Genomic DNA, 27,853 nt, shown 5'->3' on the forward strand with positions numbered 1-27,853 from the left:
CAGCCAGCTGTCCCACGTGGACGAAGAGTCCTGGTCAAGAAGGACGTCGCGTTGGGTCTTCGGACACGGCGAGGCAGGGAGGTAGACAGCCTCCACCAGCATCAGGCCTCAGCTGTCTCACAGTTTTGCTTGGGTCAGCCACTCGGTGAACAGGTCGGGCCTCGTTGGATGACTCTGATAACATGACCTGCATTTCGGTGCATATTTAAAATTCCAACTTATCTGGGCTATCGCTATTTGCTGCAAGAGTGTGTTTGGGAAGCAGACTGCAGACTATCTGGGCTGGAGAATGAGGGGGAGGGTGGTTTTTAACTGGTAAACTATGTGCTGACTATAACCGTGCTGAAAAGCAGTGTGGTTTCTATGGGGTTCATTCTGGAACTAGTACATTTCAGTTTCCCCCTGGAACGGAGCCTCTGCCGAAAAGAAAACATACCTTGGCTTTGAAAATGCAAAACACTCTCCCTCTGCAGCTCTGAGCAGTTCTCTACGGGGAGGGTTAACTTGTCCTAAGTCCATCTTGTCTTTGGAAACCCCTAAGGAGTAAAACACAGATCTTTCTATGCTTTCCCTTCCTTTACTAAAAAGGAACAGGAATAATTGCCAATTCAGTAGGCTCCTTGCGCTTTTGTGCATTTCAAAGGCATTTGCTGTTTGGGATTTGGAAGAAAATCATGAGAAATGAGACTCTCTTGCTGTGTTGGCTGGAAGCAGGCTCATTGTTTGCAGAGAGAGCTGGTTTCCATGCTGTTGGACTAGAGACAGCTGCATTTTTTTTGTTTCAAGAGTAGTTTCTACTTGCAATGGGATCTAATAAACAGCCAAGGTAGTCAGTCTCCCACCAGCGAAAGGTCTCTAAGGTATTTGAAAACATCGTAGTACGTTATCATTCACAATCAACTGTACATGTTTTTTAGTTATTACAAGTCACGCATTTCTCTCTGGATAGGCCGTCTTTGGCCCAAATTTCTGCTTTATAAGGACAGCCAATCATGTTTCAGGCTCAGGGTCCTAGTCTTAAAAGTAAACACATTCCTCTCCTCTAAACTACAGGAGACTCGGGGGATGGTCTGGGCAAGGAGAGCAGGGCAGGAACCTGCAGTTTTCAAGGCCTGAGCACTAGCCCTGGGAGCAGCTGGTGGAGCTGAGACCATCACAGCTGTAAGGGGGTGAGAGGCCACCCCTCCTCCTGGCGCTGGAGCAGGACCTGCCCTCACAGGAACCATAGGGTGCACTGCCCATGAACCAACACGTGGAAACTGCCTATTTTACTTTCTGTCACTAAAACAGGACACAGGACAAATTTTTGCTTCTTTCTTTTTATGACATAAAAACAAGAACAAATGTGCTAAAATGAAAAAAACAATTGTTTCTTGTCTTACTGGGACACTGGCTTGGAGCTAAGGAGGATCAGGTAATGAATTTAGCCATTTCCATGATTAGTAGCAGCAGTAAAGCAATATATCGGGTCCCCGATATCTAGAGTCGCGGGCTCAGCTCAGTGGATTGACCTTAAAGCTGGGGTCTCACTACCATGTCAACAACACACGTAGTCCTTACGGCCCTTTAGCAAAAACCTATATTCTTTTTAAACAGTGGAAATACATGACCACTCTTAAAACCACTAATATTGTCATAATTTTGTGTGTGTGTGTGTGGAATGTTAGGGTCTTTTCTCCCTTTCCTGAACTTACGGTTCTGGGTCATTTTTCATTTTGTTGGCTTTCTCATCATCTGCCCCCTTATATTGCTATTTGAGTTTTCTTCTGTTTAGACCTTGCCTTCCCAACTGATTCATTAGTCCTTTGGGAGCAGAGACAATTGGATTTTTTAAATGTTCCTGTGTGTCCTGTTTCCCCACATAGAATGGATTTCTGGGTCTCACTCAGGAACCCAAATGGGCCTGTGTTGGGATGTCTTTCCAATAACATTTTCTTCAAATAGAACTACAGATAACCTTTTTCCACATCCCTGCCTCTTCTCTAAGCATCATGGTTGCTGTGGGTGAGAGTTTTTTGAGGCTCACTTAACCACAAATTTCCCTCCAAATGTATAAAATTCAGAACAAGATCCATTGGATAGATTAACTAAAATTATACTAATGGTAGCTTAGAGTGGAGTTTGGGAAATTAAAGGAAAGGATGATACTTTAATCTGTGACGTAAGCATTGCAACATCTTATTTTTCGTAGCCACCGCCCATCCCCTTGGCAATAACAAGATCTCTCCCCTCTGCCGCTTGAATTTTCTCATTTGGCTCGGGAGCCATTATTTCTCTTCCGTGGGGACCAATCTGAGAATAATAATAATAATAATAATAATAATAAGCATTTACTTTCAAGTAACAGAGCACCAAACCTTTCAGGGCCAGGCAGATATGGTCAGAGAAGTTTGACTCACACTCAGAAGAGCATTCCTGGGTGGAAGGAGAAACTCAAGAATGTGTCCTCTGGGGTGAGTGCCCCAGAGACCTGAGGCCCAAGCCCAGCCTTGCCCTTCTTCCAACAACCTCTGTAGCTTGGTTGATAAATGAGGACCAACACCAGGAACATTGCCCCTAACTCAATTCAGTCTTATAAAATGATATGAAGTCACTTTGTCAAGTGCAATTTCAGGTCATCAATACTATTTAAAAAAAAAATCATTGCAAATTCTGCAATGACACTTGAAAATGAGTGTGTTTCAATGTTGCTTTCATAAGGAAACTTCCATTTCTCAGGAATCTAAATACCTCTTACAGTGAGATACAAAGTTTTCTCCTTGGTGGTCTGCTGATGTGTGGAAGAGAAGCCTGCTGATGGGGGAGGGGCTGGGAGAGGGGAGGGGAGTGGAGGAGGGGCGGGAAGAGGAAACACCAGGAGACGAGGGGGAGAATCTCTGAGTGGACGTGTTTCTATGTGGGACTGACTGTTAGAAAGCAGCTTCCACAATGTGCTTTGAGGTGAGAACTGACTTTAGTCACCTCCCTGTTGTAATGTTGGCATCTTTTGTACTTAAGGATGTTAAGTTATGACCCAGCAATCCCACTCCTGGGCATATACCCTGAGAAAACCATAATTCAAAAAGTCATGCACCACAATGTTCATTGCAGCTCTATTTACAATAGCCAGGACATGGAAGCAACATAAGTGTCCATCAACAGACGAATGGATAAAGGAGATATGGCACATGTATACATGGAATATTACTCAGCCATAAAAAGAAATGAAATTGAGTTATTTGTAGTGAGGTGGACAGACCTAGAGTCTGTCATACTGAGTGAAGTAAGTCAGAAAGAGAAAAACAAATACCGTATGCTAACACATATATATGGAATCTAAAAAAAAAAAAAAAGGTTCTGAAGAACCTAGGGGCAGGATGGGAATAAAGATGCAGACCTACTAGAGAATGGATTTGAGGACATGTGGTTGGGGAAGGGTGAGCTGGGACGAAGTGAGAGAGTGGCATGGACATATATACACTACCAAATGTAAAACAGATAGCTAGTGGGAAGCAGCCGCATAGCACAGGGAGATCAGCTCGGTGCTTTGTGTCCACCTAGACGGGTAGGATAGGGAGAGTGGGAGGGAGACGCAAGAGGGAGGAGATATGGGGATATATGTATATGTATAGCTGATTCACTTTGTTATAAAACAGAAACTAACACACCATTGTAAAGCAATTATACTGCAATAAAGTTGTTTAAAAGAAAAAACTTACTGGCACCCAACCCAAATGACTGTCATAGAATAGACACTTTTCAGTGCATTATTAAATATACAGAAAAAGTTTAGTATCTTGAAATAACTTGAATATACAAAGATGAAATAATATTTTTAAATTTTTAAACATGCATTGCTGTAGCATGTGAAAAAAAATTAGTTTTTACATTTAGTACACGTTTATTGAATGTCTCCTAATGTCAGGCACGGAGTCCCCACCAGGAAGAGCCATGAGGAAAGGCACCTTACAGGCGCTCATAGGATACCTTGAGGAGCCAGACATGAGCACGAACCATGAGAGCAAGAGCCACGGAGCTAAGCAGATAGTTGATGAAATGAATAGACGATTAGCTAGACGGCTTCTTTCTTCAGTCATTTGGGATCAATGGGAGTTTGTTTTTGATCTCTGAGTTCTTCACACTGAAGATGGACATAGACCCCCAGATCACTGAGGTCCTCGGTTAAACAGCACTTAGCTGAGCACACGGTGATCAGAAATCCCAAGAATCTCCTCTGAATTTTCATTCTAAAGTGCTTCGTTCCTAAGATCTCAAAGGGGAGAAACGTGTAACTTCTGGTCATTTTTCTCAGCCTGAGAATTAGGCTTCCTGAGTTCTGGGTAGTGTTGAGGTTTGTCCCAGATTTCCTGAATCACAGCCTCCAGTCTGCACACCAGCCCTAGGGCAGTTACATTACTAAGATGTTGACTTCTTTCCAGGAGTAACTCAAAAAGTACATGAAAAGATGGAGTGAGTTGACTTTTAAAAAGTTAAATGAAAGAAATCGTGCTTTTCAACCTAAGTACATTGCTGCTTAACTGTTAAGAACATCTAGATTTCCAGTCATAAAATGCTTGGTGACCTTCAGAAGTATGTTTTTCCCCCTAGTAGACAGTGATATTGTACTTGCTAAAGTTGGAATACACAGGTATTTCCAATGGCCGGCACTGTTGCTTGTTTTTGTTCTGTGGTGTAACACAAAGTGTGTTTTTTTCCTTTCCCTTTGAAGAAGCTCTGCTATTGAATTATTGATTTTATGCTTCATGTGCTACTTCTCCATCTCACCCACCACTTCCCTCTAAACATAAATCTGTGATGAAGCAGCTGATGTCTTTAACAAATAAGATCAGCTGAAATTCTAGATGATTTGTAGTTAGTCCTAATTTCAGGTAGCTTTTCCTTTTGCAGAATAGCTTAGGTTATCACCTCGATAACTAAGCATACTGTTTTTGCCTTTAGCTTAACAAAGATTCTAACAAAGCCACTTATTTTATTTTATTTTTTTTTTGGTACACGGGCCTCTCACTGTTGTGGCCTCTCCCGTTGCAGAGCACAGGCTCCGGACGCGCAGGCTCAGCGGCCACGGCTCACGGGCCCAGCCGCTCCGCGGCATGTGGGATCTTCCTGGACCGGGGCACGAACCCGCGTCCCCTGCATCAGCAGGCGGACTCTCAACCACTGCGCCACCAGGGAAGCCCCAAAGCCACTTATTAACCATTACTTGGCTTCCCTAGAGCTTACCAAACTATAATACTGTTGAAAGACAACTTTCAACTCATGCATGGGTGTTTTACACTTCAAGTTCTTGAAAAACGACTTTCTTTTCCTCTTTTCATTCATTCATTCATTCATTCATGTGGGGTGTCAGATTTCGCCGCTGGAGGTTTTATGACAGATGTCACTTACAGGCTCTAATGCTTCCAATATGCTGTAGGTTGAAAGTTAGTCACTCTTTTCAAAATTAGTGAATTTAGCATTCTTTTCTTTGTACCCCCCCTGCGCTCCAGCCTACTTTCTTTGAAGCAAAACTTCAAAGTTTTGTGTCAAGGAAACATGGGCTAAACATGGGCTAAGTATCTGTAAGTTGACCTGTTGCTCTACGACTTCAAGGTTTCACTCGGCTTTGTCACACCTCCCACTCACCGTCCTCCACATCACAAGTCCTCCAAGGTTACGACTACTCAGAGGACCTTTTGCTGGCAGTGACACAGACATGTGGGTGGGGGAACCTCTAATTCAAAGAAATCATCAGACTTTGTTGTTGGTGCCGAATTTACCAAGAAGGGATGGACAAGAGGGGCAGATGTGCCCAAGAAGAGAGACGCGAAATGGCCAAGAGAAGCGTCAGGGTGAAGGGAAAGAACGAGCCTCAGCCCCCACATCCCTGAGGGGCGAGCTGGGGGTGGAGGAGACTGGTACCCTTTAGGGCCCAAGAGCCCAACCCCAATTTCCTTCTAGGCCTAGGAGCCTGGCCTGCATCTTTGCTTGGCTGGATCTAGATTCCTGCTTTGGGTAAATACAGTTTATGTCCCCTAAATACAAGCTGGCTGCATGTTTTCTCTCCACGCTTTGGAATGTTACCAAAACTGAAAAAGAGAATCCCATAAATCTCTGCTCATCCAGATCTTTCTTGTTCTGAAAAGAAGCCCAGTCAAGCTCCCCATCCGGCATGACCTTCTCCAACTCCTCCAGCCCCACACTGAGTTCTCCCCTTGAGCCCCTGCAGATTCGGGGGCTGAACCATGAAATCCAGCCGTTAATCATCCTCCAGCTTAGAGGGGTTGTGAAGCTGGGAAATCCCAGGACCCCCGAGGCCAGGACACCCGGACAGCGAGTGGGTCTTGGTCCGACTCTGCTCCCTCCCACCTGGGTCAGTTTGTGTGGTCTCTGTTTCCTCATCCGGATCATCAGAAACGTGGGCTAAATATCTGTAAGTTGACTGTAAGTTGCTCTGTGACTTCAAGCTCACACATTGCTTTCTCGTTGTTGCTGGTTTCGAGTACAAGAGCAGAAATTGTGTTTTATATTCTGCTTCCTCTTGCTCTCCATATGGTAACAGAGAGCTGGGTATGCAGCCCTTTGTCTACTCATGAATTTAACGAGCATTTATTGAAGCTCTCCTGTACATCAGGCACCGTGCTGGATGCCGTATAACTGGTACGTGAGACAGAGGCTCTGAGCAGCTTTAGAGCATTCAGTGAGCCTCATACTTCAGCATCTCCTGGAGGCTGTTTACACACAGATCGCTGGGTTGCACCTTCAGTTTCTGACCTAATAGGTCTGCAGCCCCCCGATTTGTATTTCTAACAAGTCGCCAGGTGATGCAGGTGTTGTTAGCGAAGAGAACCACCTTTGGAGCCCCGGTTTGTTCTCACAGCAGTTAGTGACAGCGCTATTTTACCCAGGTGTTATTTTAACAGCTGGCACCTGAGCTCCTCTTTAGGGAGAATCCGCCACTGCTTGAAAAAGCAGGCCTAGATGAGCCTGCTTGGATGGGGTGAGACCCGTTGGACGCCAGCCAGCACCAAGATATCAGGAAGAGGAAGTGACTCCTCAGGAGACAATGTGAAGAATGTGTGGGGCTTGCTCCGGAAGGGGAGGGGGAGGTGGATGGAGAGGGTGAGAAGGAGGGCAGGAGAAAAGGAGCAGGTGTGGGGCGTGGCCAGCACTCCCTGGAAGGCTTTCGTGCTGTAAAGCCTCTCTTTGCTTCTTCCCTCTGCCCCATGCACCGGCCCTGAATCTTCAGCACAAAGAGGCAGGAACCCAGGAGACAAGAGGCCATGAGAAGGTAAGCCTCTCTGGAAAACACAAGGATCCTACAGAGGGTCCGGAGGCCCCATGGGCTGCAGAGCTGAAATTCGTGGTGGTGTCGGAGGCCATGTTGGCTGGTGTTTCGAGAGGCAGGAGACCCTTGAGAGCATCTGGGTTACTCCACGGCTGAAAGCCAAGTTTCCATGAGGTCCTGTAGACTGAGACAAGCATTTATTTTATTTGGTATGTTTTTTTGTTTGTTTGTTTGCGGTACGCGGGCCTCTCGCTGTCGTGGCCTCTCCCGTTGCGGAGCACAGGCTCCGGACGCGCAGGCTCAGCGGCCATGGCTCACAGGCCCAGCCGCTCCGCGGCATGTGGGATCTTCCCGGACCGGGGCACGAACCCGTGTCCCCTGCATCGGCAGGCGGACTCTCAACCACTGCGCCACCAGGGAAGCCCCTATTTGGTATGTTGTAATTTTAAACTTCAGGCCTTTAAAGAAAGAACAGAGTTGAAACTCCAGTAATATTACCGTGATCACAGTTTTATACCATATTGCATTTTTTCAAATTTACTGTGCTGTGAACTTTTTCAGATCTACAGTGTTCTTTGGTCTTTGCCCCAGTCTTGTTAGAGAGAATCGGCTGGTATTAGTTTTACATTCCTGTTGGGAAACAGAGGCTCAAAGAGATGAACGATCTAGATGCTGTTGAGGGCAGCTCACCGGACAGCCGAGCTGGTACCTCTCCTCAAGGTTACCTGGGAAAGGCCTTTGTTCTTGCTGTTCCCGTTTCCTCTACAGAGTTCAGTTCTAATTCTGAGCAAATCAACGTTTAAAACAGCATCTCAGAGTATACCAGTGAGGAGGTGATATCATTTTGCCCAGAACATCTCAAATCCAGAGCCTTAGCTCTTTCCTTTAAAGTCTGCTTGTCATTTGTCTGCAGGAGGGAAGTAGGGAGGAGTGTGATCGCACTTAACTCTCATACATTTTGCGGCCATATCTTCCACTCTGATATAAATCTTGTAGCTAAAAAGGTCTACGGAATGCAAGAACCAGTCACGGCCAGATCCTCTGTTTTTTGGCAAAACGTACTCCATCTGTCTTTATGGTCGACAAACAAATCAGTTTTATTCTAAATCAAAATGATGGGCTTCTTAGGAGCCCTAGGGGGCTTCCAGCGCTGGCCCAGGAGAATCCCGGGATGGGCAGGACCCAGAGGCCCCTCCCACCTAACTTGTCTCTTCAGGTACCATCTTTAGTCAGATGAGATCAAGTTTAACTGGACTCCCTAACAGGGAAGAGGACAAGATCCCACAGAATCTCGTCTGAGGGGAGGGGTTTGTGGTCCAAAAGAGGCACAGCTTCACGTTGGGGGGGTGGGAGTACCAGGAGTGACCTTTCCTTTCTACCCTTGGCCCCAATCCCAACACTTACCTATACTCACGCTTAGTCTTAGAGATAAAGGAGGGTCAAAGGATACACCCAAGAATAACAGCAGATACTATTTATTAAGCCCTAATGTGCCGGGTTCATTTCCTGCTCACAATTGCCCTTGAGTGAGTGTCCCTGCCTCACAGAAGAGGGAGCTATGTCTGGGGGACTTGAAACAACCAGCTCTAGTTAGTTAGTAGGTGGTCAAGTCGGGATTTGACCCTGTATTGCTTCAAAGCCCACATGCTACACTAGTCCATCAGTTTGTTCCCCAAAGCCTGCCTATGAGAAAATAAAAATGAGTGATTTTTTCCATAAATATGAATTCATGTCTTTTTAATTTGGAGATTTTGTTCTTAGCTTTGTGTGTGTGTGTGTGTGTGTGTGTGTGTGTGTTACACTGTCCATTCTTTTCTCGAAATCATGGTCATGGTGGACTGAAGTTCTCTCCTCTTCCCCCCACTTCTTTCCCCCTCCCCCTCCTCGTTCTCTCCCCCTCCCCTTCCCCACTTCGTCCTCCACTTCTTATTCCTTCCCTTCCTCTTCCTCTGTTTCTTCTCTTTCTGCTCCTCCCTCTTTGTTTTAACTTGACCAAAAACTAAAACCCCTGACAATCCTATTTTGGGTCCATGTCTCCATTAATTTTTTGTTGTTGTTCCCTTCATTCCAGAAGTCTGGGACCTCAACTTTCTATGAAGTAACTCTTCATAGTTTAAGACTAGCACAGCTCTCGAATCCAGGGCCACACCCGCGGCCTAGGTAATGTGCTGAAAATTTGACTTAGGATTCGCTGACACAGTACATTTGGTTCAAGTTTGATGAGAAACTGTAGATAGAACTTACTAGGGACATTTTAGTGAAAGGTCATCTCTTCTGTAAGCTGCAGCCTCTTGTTCCTTTAAGATTTCCATTTTTCCTTCCTGTATTCTCCCTATGTCTGGCTTCTTGAACTGACAGAATGTGCAAATCAGCTAGTATCTCTTGGAGACCACTCTTATTTTGTTTTATACACAGTTATTTTCTTTGTATGTAAAGCCTGAGCGTATTTTTTTTCTATTTCAAGCATTCTAATGATTTTTACAAACAGTATGAAATTGCATTAGGCTGTACCAGGTATGATGGCCCCCTTACATTTGAACGAAATGCTGCAAATTGGGGACCAACTGAGGAAATCTGCAGCCTGATCCACGCCCTCCTCCCCTTTCTGACTTTACATTCCATCGTTTTAATCAGCCATGGACAGAGCTGCTGCTGACGCGTCTCCTCTTTTGAACTCCATCCCCCGTGGACTCAGGGCAACTGTGAACCGTCCATCCCTCAGCCTCAGAGCCACGCCTTCAAATACAACCGTGTCTGCACCATCCCAGCTCCAGGCCTCTGGAGTGTCTCTCAGCTCAAAGTCCTTTAGTTTGCTTTATGGGTGTAGTAAATCATTCCACACACCATGGAGCCAGAGGAAAAGCCTGATTTATTAGACCTACCTGCTTGGTTCTTTCAGAGTAAGATTCCCATATTGAATGATTTTCTCTCTTCAGATTTTTTCTTTTTATGTGTTTTAAATGTTTAAATAAAATACCATGGAGTATCCCTTAGAAGCGGACCAGGGGAATTCCAGTCCTGTCAGACCCTTAGTGATAGTTTCCAAGAGGTAACAGGTTATGGTCTCTTTCTTTCTCTCTCCATTTCTCCTATTTTTTTCTCCTTCCTCTGTCTCACTGCATATTTCCCACCCCTCTTTGCTCAGAGAAAAAGGAATAGTTCATTTATTCACTCGTTCATTCATTCATTCATTCGTTCGTTCACTCATTCATTCCAAATGCTGTGTTAGGTGGTGCAGACCCAGAAGTGAAGAAGACAGGCAAGGTCCCTGCCCTCAAAGAGGGTGTGGTCTATAGGGTAAGGTCATGGTTAGATGGGCATTTACAATGTAGAGTGGCGAGTGCTAGGGAGGAGCAGTTTCTTGAGGGTCAGGTGGGGCTTCCAGAAGGTTTCCCCTAAACTGGAGGCTGAACCCTGGGCACTGGGGAGTGAGCCCTGCCATTCCAAGCTGTCTCCACTGGATTTTCTCAGTTGTTGGGTCTAGTTGCTTTCTGTGTAGTAAAGAACCTATTTGATCAATACATTTTTTCACTCATCAAGGTAAACTCTAAAATCTGCTTCCCATGGGCCGAATGGGAATCCAACAATAAGAAAGAGAGTGTGAGTTTAACCTTGAGAAACTTAAAAGAATTTTATAATTGAGAACTGGATCTTGACATTTCTGAGGAAAATGACTGTGATGAACACCTACCAATCGGGCAAATCAGAGAATGGATCTGAATGAATGGAAACATTGAATGGAGGTGTGGAATTCAGAAACCTCAGCTAAAATTGGAGTCCCAACAGACCTGTAGGGGTAGCTCTCAAGCCCCCGCCATGCATCTTCAATCACTCTGAATAGGAAGAGATGTACACCTACATCTCCAGCAGGAAGATGTTGCTTACTTCCCTACCCAGCCGGAAGAAGAAAAGTTCTCTCGCGGGACAACAGCCCAGGCAATCAGAGACTAGCAGTCCAACCAATGAGAAGCCTCCATACTTTGGATTCTCAGCTTCCTCCAATGGACTCTTTGGTTACTTCAGCCCCTCCCACTCCCCCTTTTTTCCCTGTAAAAGCAAGTTCCCCTTCCTTGTCTCTGCACATGCCTGTGCTCCGCCGTATTTCGCGTGTCCCAGATTGTAGTTCTTCTGTCTATTCTTGAATAAACTCGCGTTTGCTGGTTAAATAATCGGCTAGTATATATTTGAGGGTGACAGAGGCATTTTAAGTAGCAGCACGATAACACAAAGCAGGTGGAGACCTGGCTCTACCTGAGAATGTACCATTAAAGTGGCAGCTGGGGGTTCTTTACGCTGGACCTGGGCTCCCCTGCAGAATGGAGACCCAAGGCAAGTTTAAATGTGTATGTGGTTTTTGTTGAGGGTGAAAGGGTAGTCCCTTGGGAAACGAAGATTAAGATAAGTGTGTGCCTAGGAACAGAGAACATGACTTGTGTGAGGTGAAGAGACAGTACAAGGCTACACTGGATGGAAGGAAAGTTTGCCGTTATCAAATAGTTTAATCAGAGCAGAATCAAAGAGGGTTAAATCCACTGAAGTTGTATGCAATTCACCACGAAGGGGAGACTTGAAGAATAGTTGGCTATTTAATTTATGTAGATGAACTTAATACTTTGCCTGAAACCTCTGCTTTTGGCTTTGAATTATCTGAACGATCTTGTCCTGAAGGCACTGCTCCAAGCTCTGTCAGTGCCTAGGAGCCCTAGTCATTCAGGCAGTGAAATAGCTTTAGGCTAAATTGGTTCAGCCAGTTCTATCCATGCCTCTGTAATTCACCAGCAGCACCCTAACCACAAGCCCCTCAGATCTTGTGTTCTCTCTCAGAATCTTAACTCTTTAGCACACCACTCCCCTCCCTGCACCTGCCAGCCCCTTCAACTGTTAACCTTCACAGTTTATAGAAACAGGCGGTTCTCACATTCACAAGTATTAGTCATTATGTGAGGATAAGGGTGCTTGGCTGGGTGGAGATGCTGGTGGACGCCTGCTAGGCTCGCCCACAAGCGAAGGGTCTGGCGTGAACATTTGTGATTCAGATTCATTCATTTACAAGTTGCAGTGTGCCTGTGCCTAATGACACCAACCTTTGCGTCACTTGTGACTAGATGCGAGTAAAATATTAAATATGCAGCAGTTCTGAGCCTATTGTAATGTGTGTGGAAGTGCTTTGAAAACTTGAATGGCATAGTTCTTAACCATTTTCTTGGTCACAGACCATTTTGAGTATCTGGTGAAAATTTGGACCCCTTCCCAAAAGAAATACACACCAATATGCTTATAAGATTTTGCATATAAAGTCAAGAAGTTCACGCATCTTCTGATGTATTATAGAGCCCCTTATCTAAAGGGATTTATAAGTATAAAATGTTATCAATAATTTTTGTTACATTCAAATGAACAGCACAATATAGAATTGTACATTTGACACGATCTCAGTTATGTACTAGATATAGGAAAGAATACATGTATATAGAAAAGACTGGAAAGGTATGCCCTAAAATGTGAGATTGTGATTGATTTTAATTTTCTTCTCTAATTTTGTTATATTTTCCCAATTTAAAAATGACATTTTCACTAGTTTATTTTCACAGAAGTATCTGTTCCTTGTGACTGATTATAGAAATACTGAACAGAGCTTTCAAAAGCAAATCTAAAAAGATGCTCCAGTGGACACTCCTTTTTTTTTTTTAACACCTTTATTGGGGTATAATTGCTTTATAACAAAGAGAATCAGTTATACATATACATATGTTCCCATATCTCTTCCCTCTTGCGTCTCCCTCCCTCCCACCCTCCCTATCCCACCCCTCTAGGTGGTCACAAAGCACCGAGCTGATCTCCCTGTGCTATGCGGCTGCTTCCCACTAGCTATCTACCTTACGTTTGGTAGTGTATATATGTCCATGCCTCTCTCTCGCTTTGTCACAGCTCACCCTTCCCCCTCCCCATATCCTCAAGTCCGTTCTCCAGTAGGTCTGTGTTTTTATTCCTGTCTTACCCCTAGGTTCTTCATGACATTTTTTTCCCCTTAATTTCCATATATGTGTGTTGGCATATGGTATTTGTCTTTCTCTTTCTGACTTACTTCACTCTGTATGACAGACTCTAGGTCTGCATCATTCACAATATTTACCAGTCTCTGGGATCATGTGATCTATACCACGGGAACCTTCCTCCAGGCCTTCTGCGGGGGCTGACTCAGCTAAACCAATCAGTGTCTTTCCCCAAGAATTCTCTGAGTTCTAACAAGGAGCCAGTTTCTCTGTGGTGATAGAAGCTCTGAGTGAGGTCTGGGAGCTTTGGAGCCGAGAGGGGGACACATTCCGGCTGGCCTGTACGTGAGAGAGAGGCAGAGAGACACCAGATAGTTCCTGGTTCCAGTTGCCCCGGAGCCCAGCTGCTCCCCAGCCCTTCTTGCATTTTGTTTTTTTCAATTCTTCCTTTGATTTTATACTTTTTACTCTTACAGCAGATTTCCTTTTTGTCTGAACTAGTTAAGGTTGGGTTTCTGGCCCTGAAACCAGCAAGTCCACACAATTAACCGAAGTAGATTTATGAGTAGTCAAGAATAAAATTTGACCCAAGCTGTGAAAGAAATGCAATCAACGGTATTTCTGGACACAGAAAGTGGCTGGCTTGGGGTGTCTGGCTCTGTGCGGGAAAGAGGAGGTTCAAAGAGCAGAGACAAACCGGGCTGATTGGCTCAGATCTTTAGATCATTCTGTTCCTTTAGGAGGTAGAACTTGTCTTCTTGGCTCTGTGTAGAAACAGACAATAATGGGATTGTTCAAACCTTCGTGATCACCTTAAAAATTGCAAGTCTCTTCTCTCATTTATGAATGCGATGCTTGGGATAACAAATTTACAAATGAATGAAAGGTAAATGTATTTTGTCACTCAGTGAGCTAGAAATTAATCCCTGCCTGAATCTGGCAACCAGAAGATATCTGAGCTCTGTTAAAGAGAAAAATCTCAGCAAATGGCTAGAGATACTCAGTAAGAATAATCACTTTACATGTGGGTTTGTACCCTCCATAGCCAATTCCATTTCAACAAATCTTTAACTGTGGTGAAAGCAGTTAAAAATTACTGAGACATGGCTTAATTATTCTAAGAATGCTTGACATAGTGAAATTTCACAACTTTTTAAAATTAAAATATAACTCATCCGAGCAAAAAGCTCCAACTTCAAATCCAGTCCTATCCATATCCCCAGTGACAGTGTGCAGAACTGTATTTTCTGTTGGCAAATGTGTGTTTCTGTTGAGTTTAGAAATGGGCTGCCCAGGATGATGTGCTAAGCGGGCCGTCGTGGAGCCGCTTCCGCCATTGGAGGCTGCTTAGGCTGGCAGTCAGTGGGAAGGAGTTTACATCCAGACTGACTCTAAGATAATGAGACTAATTTAACATTGTTTGATTCAATATACTATAACCTAAATGCTCTAAATCAAATAAAAGCCACGTTCACATTTCTTGGAGATTCAGAGATACTGTTATCACAATATTTTAGACCAAGACTTTGAGTCATTTGCCTGATGTCTTTAGATGATTCTAGATTTTGGTTATGATGCTATGAAATCAGCACTTTCAGCTGAGCTTCCAAACTAGTTAGCATCTCAGTGTTTACTTTATTGTGGGTTTTGGTATGAATTACTAAATTACTTTTCAGAAAGGTACTGATTTTATTGCTATCAGCAGAGTGAGAATGTTTCACCATACTCTGCTCATCCCAGACATTAGCCCACTTTTATGTCTTATGTTTTGTTTGTCACTAAAGTGTCAAAAGTGGCATCACAGTGATTCAGTTCACATTTCTTTGGTTATTTATGAGGATGACAATTTTTTCATGTTTTTAGCTTTTTGTAGAGCTGAGTTCTGAGAACTAACATGTCTTTTGCACATGTTTTACTCTTTTTATTGATTTATGTAAGTTCTTTATGTAGCAGTTTCAATCTTTTATCTGTCATTTCTGCTGCAAGTATTTCCCCCCATTTGTTATTTACCTTTTTTATAATTTTTAAATTTATTTTATTTTAAAAATTTTTTAATATTTTTAGGCTGTGTTGGGTCTTCGTTTCCGTGCGAGGGCTTTCTCTAGTTGTGGCAAGCGGGGGCCACTCTTCATCGCGGTGCGCGGGCCTCTCACTATGGCGGCCTTTCTTGTAGAGCACAGGCTCCAGATGCGCAGGCTCAGTAGTTGTGGCTCATGGGCCTAGTTGCTCCGCGGCATGTGGGATCTTCCCAGACCAGGGCTCGAACCCGCGTCCCCTGCATTGGCAGGCAGACTCTCAACCACTGCGCCACCAGGGAAGCCCTGTTATTTACTTTTTAATTGTGATTCTTTTTTTTTTTTTAACCTCAGAGATTCTAATACTTTTTTCTTTGTGAGTTTTCCTAATGTGCTTCTGCTTAAAGTCCTTACTCACCCCCCAATCAGAGTCCTCTATGATTTGTGTTCACTTGCACAAAACAACATAAAGCCTGTCAATTCACTGGAGCATAGAGGCATATACGGGGTAATAAAGTAAAATCATTTTAATTTTTTCTTTTCTTTTTTGAAATTGTAGTATAGTTGACTTGCAATGTGGTGTTTGTTTCAGGTGTACAGCAAAGTGGTTCAGTTATACATATATTCTTTTTCAGATTCTTTTCCATTATAGGTTATTACCTATATGATAATATTGAATATAGTGCCCTGTGCTGTACAGTAGGTCTTTATCTGTTTTACATTCAGTAGTGTGTATCTCTTAATCCCAAATTCCCAATTTATCCCTCTCGCCCCTTTCCCCTTTGGTAACCATAAGTTGGTTTTCTATGTCTGTGAGTCTATCTCTGTTTTGTAAGTAAGTTTATTTGTATCATTTTTTTTAGATTCCACATATAAGTGATATTGAACAGTATTTTTTATTTGTGCTATTTTAAAAAAAGAAAGAAAAGAGAAGACAAGAAAAGAGGGCATAATAGAAGGGCAAATATCCATAGTCCCTGAGATCCGAGAGTGTTTGTTGCATCTGAGTCTCTGCGTAGAGGCCAGCGACTGGCCTCTGCCCTCGTGGTGCTCCTGGGTTTCAGGCTAGCGTTCTGGCCAGAGTCAGGAAGATAGCTAGAGGCCTGGATTTGCCTAAGACAGCCCCAGTGCAAGTTACAACTAGAACACGTATCTCACCTGACCATCACAGGGATTCAGTGCCTGGAAGTCCAGGGATGAAATGAAGGGGAGTCTTTTGGGGAAGGAGGTAAAGTGTGGGGAGACTGGGAAACCTGATTCCTGACATCTTTTCTTTCTGCCCCCGCCTCCTGCTTCCTCATTCTTACAACCTGCCCCCAAGACTTGGACACTAATATACAAGGAATGGGAAAAGGGGACATTTTTAGATTTCCACTCAACTAAGTTTATGTCTTAATCCAATCACATTGCATTTTTTCTCTTTATTTCCATGAAACTAAAATTTACACTAATAGGTAGTATGTAGTAAAGATCAAACCAGGTAAAATATAGGTCTTATTTCAGTAGAATCTCCCCCGTGAAAGGCTTGTGTCTGGATTAAGAGCTTCAAAAAATGCCCCAAATGAGGAGCAGCTGTTTCTATTATGTTAAATCAAACTCTTAGGATAAGAGTTCAAATGTTGCACTCCTATGGACTCCCAGGGGATCCCTGAAGTTATGATGTAGTAAGCATATCTAATGAATGAAGAAAAAAGAATATCGTTTCCTGTATGTTGGCTGTGGAGGCATAATTTAGACAAGAAAGCAACAGACAAAAAATTAGACGTTTCTAGAATCAGTTCAGCTACTCTGTGACTTCATGTAAATCAATTTGCCTCTTTGAGTTTCAGTTTCCTATACATACTCCTATCATATAGCTGTCTACACATAGGGCTGATATAACATATATCAAAGTGGTTTTTTTTGTTTTGTTTTGTTTTGTTTTGCGGTACGCGGGCCTCTCACTACTGTGGCCTCTCCCGTTGTGGAGCACAGGCTCCAGACGCGCAGGCTCAGCGGCCATGGCTCACGGGCCCAGCCGCTCCGCGGCATGTGGGATCTTCCCAGACCGGGGCACGAACCCATGTCCCCTGCATCGGCAGGCGGACTCCCAACCACTGCGCCATCAGGGAAGCCCTATGCAAGTGTTTTTAAACATGATTTGGAACTATGCAAATGTGCGGCACAGTATGTGTGACTGAAATAAATGGTTACCTCTGACTCCTAAACTATCCAGTCAAATAAACTACCTTTTGCATTTTTAATTTATGAATTCTAAAACATTAATTTCAAACTATTTTAATTTTAGCATGCATATATTTGAATGCCAAGTAATATATACAAAACCCTCTTTGGGGATGAATATCAAGACTGGATATTGATCATGGTTTAGCTGATCAATACTAAATACCATTTATACTTATGGAAGCGTTTTACTTTTTAATCATTTCAGTGACAGGGAGACTCTAGCTGCACAGCTTAATTATTTTCAGCATGAGAATGGTAATAAATGTCTGATTCCTATTTTTCTTTGGATATATGGTTGGCCAGTTTGTTCGAGGCAGGTGCTCATGAAGCTGAAATCAAAGATTTGCTTTTATGTCAATTAGTTTTGCCATGTTCTCCAAATTGGTCTGTAGCAGTCTAAGATGGACACGTTTCTAATCCATTATCTTTGCTAGAAAAATTAAACAGGTCCCCTTATTGATGGTGAATCAGTGCTCTGGTACCTGTATATGCTTACTTGGAAGTCAAATAATGATTAGCGTAAAAGAAAAGGAATTGCAGGACCTGGAAAGAAAAGACTTGTGTTAAGAAAAAAAAAATCAGAAGAATTGTGTGTATTTTGGGTAGAGTAAATTAGAAGTGGGCTTCCCACCCTTTTTCTCCACATCATGGCACACCTAGAAATGGTCAGATTTGTACAGCACTCTGGTGCTGACTAGAGGGAATTTGGGACCCAGTCCCAGGTGCTTGTGGCCACACAGAGGGCTGGGGGGATCCATGTAATGTCCACTAGGAACCCTGCCACTGAGGACAATGAAATAGAGGAAGGGGTGAGCAAGCACATTGATCTCAACACAGCCACACATCTCCAGATGGACTCCTCTACCCACTAAGTCAGCTCTTTCACCCCACCATCTCATTTCTATGACTTACATCTCTACCCAAGCTGGAAATATTTGAGTTAATGCTGTATTTTCCCTTAGCTCCTTGTGGTGTATTCAACTCAGCAAATATTTACTGAGCACTTCTATGCAAGGCACTGTTTTCCACTGATTGAAATCAGTCAACTTAAGGTTCTGGCTTCTGTCCTTCCTCTCCAGTCTCATGGCCAACACCGATGAGCCCATCCCCCATGCACACATGGGATGACTAAACCAGAGTTTTGCCTTGTATTTCTTCCCCCATTATATAGTCAGAGGCAGAATTCCATTCAGAAGTTCCCCATTTCCTGCACGCCACCCATTGGTCAAATCTACCAGAGAGGCAGCAGGCAGTGAGGCCAGGTGACACAATTCACAGGGATCAGCATCTCAGGAGATGGAGTCTGTGAAGAAGGGTAGTGAATGGATGGGGATGAGGACAAAGGGAGAACAATCAGCTCATCTGTTAATTAATTTAGAAATAGAAAAATGGTTTCCTCATGTTGCTTTCCTCTTCTGAAATGCCCAAGGGAGCTTCTCGTTGCCCTTAGAGTGAAGTACAAATTTCTTCCAAAGTCCTTGGCAGTCAGCCTCCGTCGTATCTTGCCTTTTTGGACATGCATCCTGGCCCTGCTACTTACTGTGCTACCAGGAGCTTATTATTTAACTTCATGGGACCTTTATTTCCTATTATACACACAGGGTACAAGACCCTTCTTGCAGATCTGCTATAAAGGTAGAGTGATCTTTGTGCTTTAGATCTGCCCTGCTATTTTCTGCAAATTCCACTGTCCCTGGGGGTGTAGCACAAATCCCATATGAAACCTTTTTATTCAGGTCTTCACTGATCGTTCACCTTCTCCACATTGAGCCCGTCTGTGTGCCAGTGAGTTTTTGTATATTAAAATAATTTGAATTGAGAATTATCTGAATTTTATAGTTTGGGCTGCCTTGATGACAGGGCAATATGGCATTCTTGACTTCTTCTGACATCCATGTTTGTTTCATTGTACTACTTTCTTTTTTCTTTCTTTCTTTTTTTTTTTGCGGTACGTGGGCCTCTCACTGTTGTGGCCTCTCCCGTTGCGGAGCAACAGGCTCCGGACGCGCAGGCTCAGCGGCCATGGCTCACGGGCCCAGCCGCTCCGCGGCATGTGGGATCTCCCCGGACCGGGGCACGAACCCGTGTCCCCTGCATCGGCAGGCGGACTCTCAACCACTGCGTCACCAGGGAAGCCCCATTGTACTACTTTCTATTTACCTTTTTAGCTGCAATGGCGGGCAATGGCGGGATTGCTTGAGGGTTATGACGATCATCGAGTCATCACATGAGTCACCTCTTGTGACTCATCAAGTCAGAGTTTCAATCATGTTGTGATTATACAACACACTCAGGAGAGATTGATAAAGACTGACTTTAAAAATACTATAGTGATTTTAGAACAAGAGCAACAAAACTAAAGTAGGTTACAGAGCCTGGGAGATATAATAACCTATTGCTGGGTTGACAGTGTGTATGTTGTGTCTTAAATACCTTAACCATGACTTGCCTCGCCCATACTACCCTAAAGCATTGAAGGAAAATAAGCAGGTATGGGAGAAAAATTAGGTTTGGAAAGACCTTGGCATTTCTTGAGTAAATTGTTATGGATACGGCTCCCCCTAGTGTGCTGAACAACACAGGTGCCCCAGCGTGCAAAAGCTGAGCTCAGGTTCAGGAGCTGAGAGTCCTTATCTCCAAACACCAACCTTATCTGAACAACCTGGGATCTCTCCTTTGCCAGTGTTTCCTTCCTGCTGTATAACCAACCACAGACCAGGGAAGATAGGGTGCAGATGTCTGTTACCCAATTCGATTTGAGCACCATTGTCATGGAAGGACTGAATGGATTTGAGGTACCCAAATCATATTAAAAAGCATAAAAAGTTTTATTTTAAAAAGACTTTCTCATGAGGGAGGGAACTGAAATTAGGGCGAATAAGCAAAATTAGAATACGATTCCTTGTTAATTATTTTACTAAACATGTTATTGGCCTTCATCTTCTATTTGTCAAAATGTTAATCATCGGTAGATATATTTTCCTCAGGCAGGATACATGGACCATTGGAAGACCAGAACATGAACCACAGCAGAGGGAAAGAAACTCTTCCAATGAGGAGGAGATGACTTACATTAAAACAATGCTTCTTAAAGCATAATCTCCAGAACACTAGTTCCACAGGCTATTGATGGGTCTTAGTTCTGAGAAATGTAGGGTTTGACAAAATAAACTGAGTTTTTTAACTGCAATATTCCTCCAGGCCCTTAGCATGCCCTTAAAATACCACTGTACTGTATGACACTAGTCTTTGAACTTTGGCATCTCCCAGATAAACACAAGGTTTTTTTCCACGCCTATCTCACACACCTGGTTCGTGAATTATCCTTTGGGAACATGCACTGGATTAGAATTTCATTAACTTTCAATCAAAGATGGAGAACACATAGGAGAGTGTGCCGAGGAAAGGAGGAAAGAAAGCAGCACATTTGATACAAGCAGCAAACAGGGTGGCTGTAAGGACGTTTGAGGTTAGTGTCGTAGCTCTCCTTTGCATATGAAACATTAGTAACCAACGTATTAAAGTCTCAAACCATGGCCGTCCTATAGTGGAAGGAAGGCCCTCAGAAGGATGGGCCATGCTGAACACATCAGCAGCCCACAAAATCATTACCAGATTTCTCCCACATCATAGCACTGATGCCACTTCTGAGAATGAGAAATAAGGCTCCAAAAAGTACAGCACCTGTCCTGTCAGGTTTTCAACTTTTATTGAAACTTCTCCTTGTGCACAGCCTGTGCTAATTTGCAAGGATGGTCTAAGCTCCTTATTGATAGGATCACAGACACAGGGTCCTTCAAAGGACTTAGAGGAAGCCTGTATTTAGTAGAAGCTGTGAGTTAAAGAGGAATCCTATAACTCACAGCTAGATAAACTCTCGAAGGGAGTGTTGAGAAAAATGGAAATCCACAGAGTCGTTTGTCTTGGATAATAACGCTGACTCACATCCAGTAGAATGAGCCTCTTCCTATCAGCTCCGTTGACATTTCGGAAGTGCTGCTTTTCGACTCATTGGTACACTGGGCAACTGCACTGGAAGACGTGAGGGACTGGGGGCATCAACGGATCTGGACTTATGTGTAATTCTATTCTCTTTTGCTGGGGGCGCAGCCTCAGAAGGACCGTGGTTCTTAGTCTCTTAGCATATGGGGGTAGAGGGTGGGACAAGGTTCAGCCCAGAAGCAGCTCTTCGTTGTCAAGGGACGTCCTATGTTCTTCCTAACGCTTTCCAGCTGGGTTGACTTCAGGCGTGGGGAGGTCAAGTGATTTACTCAAATGCCCAGTGAAATAGACGATCTGAGACTCGGACCTGGGGACTCTGCTGCTTGCCCCAGTCAGTCAACGCTCTGCTTCCTGCTTTTCGCCTCTTCTCCGAGTTGCACCAAGCAGTCAGTGTGCTGCGTCTGGCGCAGCCTGTCCTCCCGGCTGTCCCTGCTTAGGACTGGAATGAGGCGTGTTACAGGTCAAGTCTGAATGTTCTGGCAGTGCAGCGTAAGGCAGATTGCTCCATGCCTGCCCAAAGCATACAGTGTCTGGCAAAAGCCAGATTGAAGATAGCTACACCCACACGCCAAGATTCCAAAAGGAAAAACTTAGCTCACAGTTTTCCTTTGCGTGGTGATTTTTCTTCCCTTCCTTTTTTTTTCTTTTTCTTTCTTTCTTTCTTGCTTTCTTTTTTTAAAAAAGGGAATCCCCATGTTTACAAGTTGAAATCCAAAATGCACAAGTGGTCAGTTCACAATTCTGTGACCCATGAACATCTGTGGGCCTGGGTGTTCCCTGGGAATCAGCAGTGCCCGAGCTGTGAGCCAAGCCTGCCCTAGGCAGAAAGGAATTCTCAAGTGAGTGGAACAGTCGGTGAGCAAGGAGGCCTGCGAGTGATCAGGGCCTGGTTAGCCTCTAGTTCTGGTTTTCCAAGGGCATGTCTGCACTCACCTTCAACTAGTTTTATGAGCTGCATTTGACTTTATTTTTTGAGATGGGTCCATCTGAAACGCCTTACAGGAAGTAGGACATGACTTTTCATTTTGCCTCTAAGAAAAATGAAACTCTATAATTTGAGATCGGAGAACGTGGTTCAAGTCTGTTTATCCAAAAACAAGAACCTCTGAGTAGAGAGAAAAATCTAGAATATCTGACACCAGCTTCTGAGGACGTAAGTGCTTGAAAACCAATAGGGCCTCCCTCTGCGGGAGAGGGTCCTACACCCCCAGCTCCTAGGAGAGCTGCAGAGGGCAGCTTGCTGTGCTCCCTTCAGGTGGCACGTGGTACTGGGAGCGGCTAAATGCGCCTTATCATTTCCACTCCGGATTCTAGGTTGGTAGGTGGACTCTGGCTCCATCACTATTTTATGGTTTTAATTTGGTAGATACTCAAAAGTTAATTAAACTCTGAATGGAAAAAGCCCCTGATGTATTTGCATCTGCCATCTGGACCTTGGTTTCCTCATCTGTAAAATGAGGGAAAGGAGCAGGTGACTGCTGAGCCCCACTGCAGCCCTAGCGGTCTGTGATTTTAGGTTTGCTTTTCTCCTAGTTGGAGTTTACTTCATCTGCTCTAACTTTTCTGCTGTCATCTGGGTGTTACAGGCTGATTCGTGTCCCCATGAAATTCGTATATTGATGCCCTAACCCACAGTGCCTCAGAATGTGATTATATTTGGAGGTAGGGTTTTTACAGAGGTGATCAAATTAAAATGAGGTCTTCAGAGTGGGCCTTAATCCAGGATGACTGGGATCCTTATAAAAAGAGGAAATCTGGATACAGACATGAACACACATGGAGTGAAGACCACGTGAAGACACAGGGAGAAGACGGCCGTGTGCAAGCCAAGGAGAGAGGCCTCAGGAGAAACCAACCCTGCTGACACCTTGAGCTCAGACTTCCAGCCTCCAGAATTGTGAGAAAATAAATTTCTGTTGTTTAAGCCACTCTGTCTGTGGGACTCCGTTATGACAGCTCTAGCAAACGAATACACTGGGTTACACCACAATGAGTTTTCTGAGCTGTGAAAGAAGTTCCATGTGTTTTTCTTAACAGACTCAATACTGGTAGCCTAAAATAGACTTTTCTTTGGCAGGGTATTCAAAATATTCAAAAAATCGATTTCTTTGTCATCAGGTGGAAGTAAATTATTTTAGTAAAATAAATCCTCTTTGTTTTTATTTGAAGGGAGTTTCACAGTTTTGACGCACAGAATTGTCTTCCTGAATGGCTGTGGAGCATCATTTTGCCTTTTAAGAAAGACTGCCGTTACCTATAAAATTCATTTGAGGCCAAAGAGCTCATTGGGTAAGCCCGCAGGTAACAGCACATTTATAACGAACTTCAGAACACACAAGCAGCTCCAGAGGGGGCAGAGTCCTGGTTTTGTGTAGTACTTTTGCCTTTAAAGTTCACTCAGAGTCAAACATCTTGTGACTGGGTTACAGACAAATAACTGATACAGAAAGGTAACCACTTATCACTTTGCTGTTTAAGACGCTCAGATTCTTACTTGAAGTTAAGCAAAATGGATTTTTCTTTCATCTAGTACCAAGATTCTGGTTCTTTTCTTTTACAAAATAGTCACATGGAGTTGGACTGGAGTGTCCAGTATTTAGAAAGCTCGGGGATTCCCTCTCTCTCTGTGTGAGTTCCATTTGATGCAGCAGTGAGACTTCTCAGGAAGAACATTTCTGGATTAGAGCCTGCTCACTTGGGAGGTTAGAATCACCCACCTTTGGAGGCTCTGCATGTCTGAGAAGGAGATCAGAGTACTCGCCGAGCGACGTGGGATGGCATAGCCTTATTTTCCCACGTGACTGCAGGTGGGCAGCGTAGATACCCCACTATCATGGCTGGGGATTCCGACGAAGCACCCTGACACCCAACCAACCAGTGCACATAGCGACGAAGCCAGCAGGTGTTTAGTGTCATCTAATTATAAGAGTTTCTAGATTGTTAAAAATACATCTTTCCCAAAATCACATCTTAAGGAAGAAGCTTGGCCTACTAAGAAGGCTGAGGGGGCAGTGAGGATCTGCAGGCACCTTTATTTCCAGCTATCGACAGAACGGAAAAAATTTCAACTTATTTATATTCATTTATTTATACGGGTAACGAATAAGTTAAGGAACACTGCATCTCAAACACAGATTGCTTTTATTTTAGCTAAGCTAATGTTTCAGTTCCATATATATTTTTGAATTTCCATCAATGTCAAACACCATGTTTTCTTCTTAAAAAAAAAAAAACAAAACAATTTACAAGCACTTTTACGGCACTCAAGGAAAGTAGGCTGAAGGTTCATAATAATAATTTTCCTTTTAAAAAACATCCATCAGACCAAAATAAAATCATTTTAATTAACTCCTTCCTGAGTAACTAAAACCTTGGAATGTGCTGAAAGCTTATAATAAATAAGGCAGTCAAAGATCTACCAGCTTAAAATGTATTTTTTAAATTAAACTATGTAAAATGTACAATATATTTCATGAAGTACAAACTGTGTTGGGCTCAGGGCCAAAGAAACGTTGTCGTGTGTGCCAGACAAACTGATGAAGTGCCTCGACTTTTAGGGCCTAGAGGCTGTTTGTTGGGGCAAGATTACATTAAGGCCCTGTAAGTAAATCAGCCAGCCTCGTTCGCTGTGACGCTATAATGATCACTGCTGACAATAAATGCCTTTGAACACACAGGCAGAAGTGCCCATGTGAACTTGCACTGAGAGGATGCATTTTTTAAAATGACGAATTGTCCTGATGTGCTGACAACAGCAGAGAACACTTAGCAGACCTTATTTTCAGATAATGAGATTGCACAGTGTGTAAACTAACGATCATTCTTTATATGCGATTTCAAAGGAATGGACTCACAAGGTACCAGGCAGCAGCTCTTGCTCTGTTGTTAGTATGATAGCTCTTCTCCGGGTTGATTTTTAAAGTAAGCCTAATGGTAGGGCCCTGGTCTCTCTAAACAGGACAAAGGATATTTCCTCTTCTAAGAACATTTCCCTTCATCACTTCCCTGCCCCAGTTCTCTGAGGCAGAAAGGAGGCCCACAAGTGGCCAAATGCTGGTCTCTGTGCCTCTGTGGTCCCAGCCTTCACTGGACTCCTGCGGGGTGAAGCCTTCTCAATACATCTCATAATAAATAAAGTAGCTTTAGTGCACACTTGACAGGTTCCAAATGACTTGCTTTGTATCTTGGCTACCGTCCAATTTTAGTGAACGAAGAAAAAATTCTAGAGAGACTTGTTGGTTTCTGAAAAGCAGAAAATGTGTAGCTTGTGTAAAGTCAGAGTCTTAGTTACTATTAAGTATTCCCAACTCACACTTTGCTAGTGCTCTTGAAGGGCTGGCTCTAGGGGAAAAAACATGAAGGAGACAAAATTTGTCCCAAGTACCTTGCCTGTCACCAGCACCTGCACCCCTGCTTCTCAGCTGGCTATATAGTATCCACCCAAGAGTATATGTATTTTCGGGGCGGGGCTGGTCAAAGATGAAAACATCTCAAATCCAAAGAAATAGATTTCTAATGACTGAACCAAGGCATCACGGAGATGGGCAGGTGATGGGAATGGGATGGGGAAGAGATATTGTGGAGGAATGGAACTGCCCAACTTCTACTCAGATCACTTTGGGGGCAGACAACTACTCATAATTCTAGCCAAGCAGTCTCTTACCCAGAAGCTCCTGCTTCTCTTCCCGATGTCCTAGTAAGGGTTCTCAGCAGGGAGTTGCTTCCCTAATAAGTGGAACTGTATTTCCACTGCTGCCTGCACAGAACTCAGTATCCCTTTCTGAGCCCCCCAAACACCAAAAACAAGTACCTCTTAAGGGATCAGAAGGTAAAAGATACCAGCTGCTTTGGGACACAGCTGGCCAGGGGTGTGCCTGATAGATCGTGCATCGTCTGTGGTCAGACTTGGAACTTACGCCACAGGAGTCAAATGTCAGAGCGAAATTGGTTCCTGGGTTTCCAGTTAAAGCAATGCTGGTAAGAGACATGCTTCATATAGGGTGCAAAGGACACAGCCATGCCATTTTCCTAGGCCACATGTCCTCCAGAGTTGATCTGTCTTGCCTGTGCTCTTCTCTACACAGCCAACAAACTCTTTTCCTGGCTATGCTACTTTGAAATCTGTCAGAATGGTGCTCGGAAATGAAATGTCTCAATGGAGTTTGCTGTGCGCTTTGACCTTGAGAGGTACTCAAGGCTCTGGACTGGTGAAGGGTGCGGCACAAGCCTACTTGCTCTTTCAGAGATAGTAAGCGTGCTGCTCTTGGTGAAAGTGTCCCCTGAGATGGCCCGGAGGCAGAATTCTACCCATGTGGGCAGAAACCACTTACCCAGGGACATCCTTCCTTCTGATGTCCTTATCTGTCTGACCGTCTCCTCTTAGATCCTTCTAGAGTAGATTCCCTGGTCTCTGAACTGGTTTTGTGTTTCTACTGAAGTATACACGTCTGGATGTTTCCTACCACTGAGGTAATATTTTTATAGGTCATCTTACAAATGATAAGTTACTGGGCTATAGGCGCTATTTCTCCGCGTTCTCTTGTTTATGCTGGGGGAAGAAAAGCTATTTTATGACGAGATGCCTTGTGATGGAGCCATGTAGCGTACCTCAGAAGGACCCAAGGAGCCAGAAAAACACAGAATAAAATCAAACAAAACCCGCAAAACCGGGCATCTCCCAATGACCCCAACCTGTGGGAACGTTTTGTTCTTTTTAATGCTGCCGAGCATTAATTTCATCCCTTAAGGATTTTTCTTCCCCAAACAAAAAACTTTCTGGAAAGGGAGATTAAGCCATTGGAGGCAACACAGAGCTGGCATCACCTCTTATAAATATCTTCGAGCCACTTCTCATCGTCCTGTTCCTCGTCATCAATCGGCTCCTCTGTTTCCAGTGGGGTCGGAAGGAAGAAGTGGGGTCTCAGCACGGGGTGGCTGACCTGGGACTTCAGTCCGAACTTGCGCTTCAGCAGGTGGAACTGCTCCTTGACGTAGTGGTAGAACTCGTACTCGTATCGCATTCGCTGGTAGAGAATCTGCACAGCCTCAGGAGAGGGGACGGTCTTCTTCACGGTCACAGTCATGTTTCCAAGTTTCCTATGCTCTGCAAAAGAAGCAGGGTTGCACGTGAGCCGTTGTCTGCAATGCTGCAGCTTAAAGGGGATGATGGTGCGGTCCTGTGTTACCTGCATAATACTGGCAGCTCCTAAGGAAAGAAACTAAACGTTCAAGGAATAGAAGGGGTAAATGGCTTCCCAACAACACTGGGAAAGATTTCACCGTATTCCACGTGTTAACATCAACACCAGTTGACTAAAACTAGCTAACATCCCTTTCGTGGGATGTGAATAATG

At 43.9% G+C, this 27,853-nt stretch overlaps 1 protein-coding gene and 1 long non-coding RNA gene across 3 annotated transcripts in view; one reads left to right on the forward strand and one right to left on the reverse strand.

Annotated features, from left to right (window-relative positions):
- Nucleotides 1-7,130: 7,130 nt before the first annotated feature.
- On the forward strand, nucleotides 7,131-11,430 carry LOC113607964 (uncharacterized). Its single transcript, XR_003428159.1, has 2 exons — nucleotides 7,131-7,267; nucleotides 10,805-11,430. It is a non-coding gene; the product is annotated as an uncharacterized LOC113607964 (long non-coding RNA).
- Nucleotides 11,431-24,620: 13,190 nt separating this feature from the next.
- The window catches only part of UST (uronyl 2-sulfotransferase), a 287,336-nt gene continuing 284,103 nt past the window's right edge, over nucleotides 24,621-27,853 (reverse strand). Inside the window, exons 8-9 of one of the 2 annotated variants that reach the window (XM_027083752.1) lie at nucleotides 27,324-27,603; nucleotides 24,621-25,742 (exon numbers count right to left, since the gene is read on the reverse strand). In XM_027083752.1, coding sequence (XP_026939553.1) covers nucleotides 25,643-25,742; nucleotides 27,324-27,603 — 380 coding nt within the window. In that variant the 3' untranslated portion in view covers nucleotides 24,621-25,642. Of the gene's footprint in view, nucleotides 27,604-27,853 lie in introns of both variants that reach the window. The other variant, XM_027083762.1, reaches the window with a different exon arrangement.

Source organism: Aethalodelphis obliquidens, unplaced genomic scaffold (assembly GCF_003676395.1).
Source record: "Aethalodelphis obliquidens isolate GAN/ISIS:26980383/991018 unplaced genomic scaffold, ASM367639v1 scaffold3, whole genome shotgun sequence".
NCBI classification, from domain to species: Eukaryota; Metazoa; Chordata; class Mammalia; order Artiodactyla; family Delphinidae; genus Aethalodelphis; species Aethalodelphis obliquidens.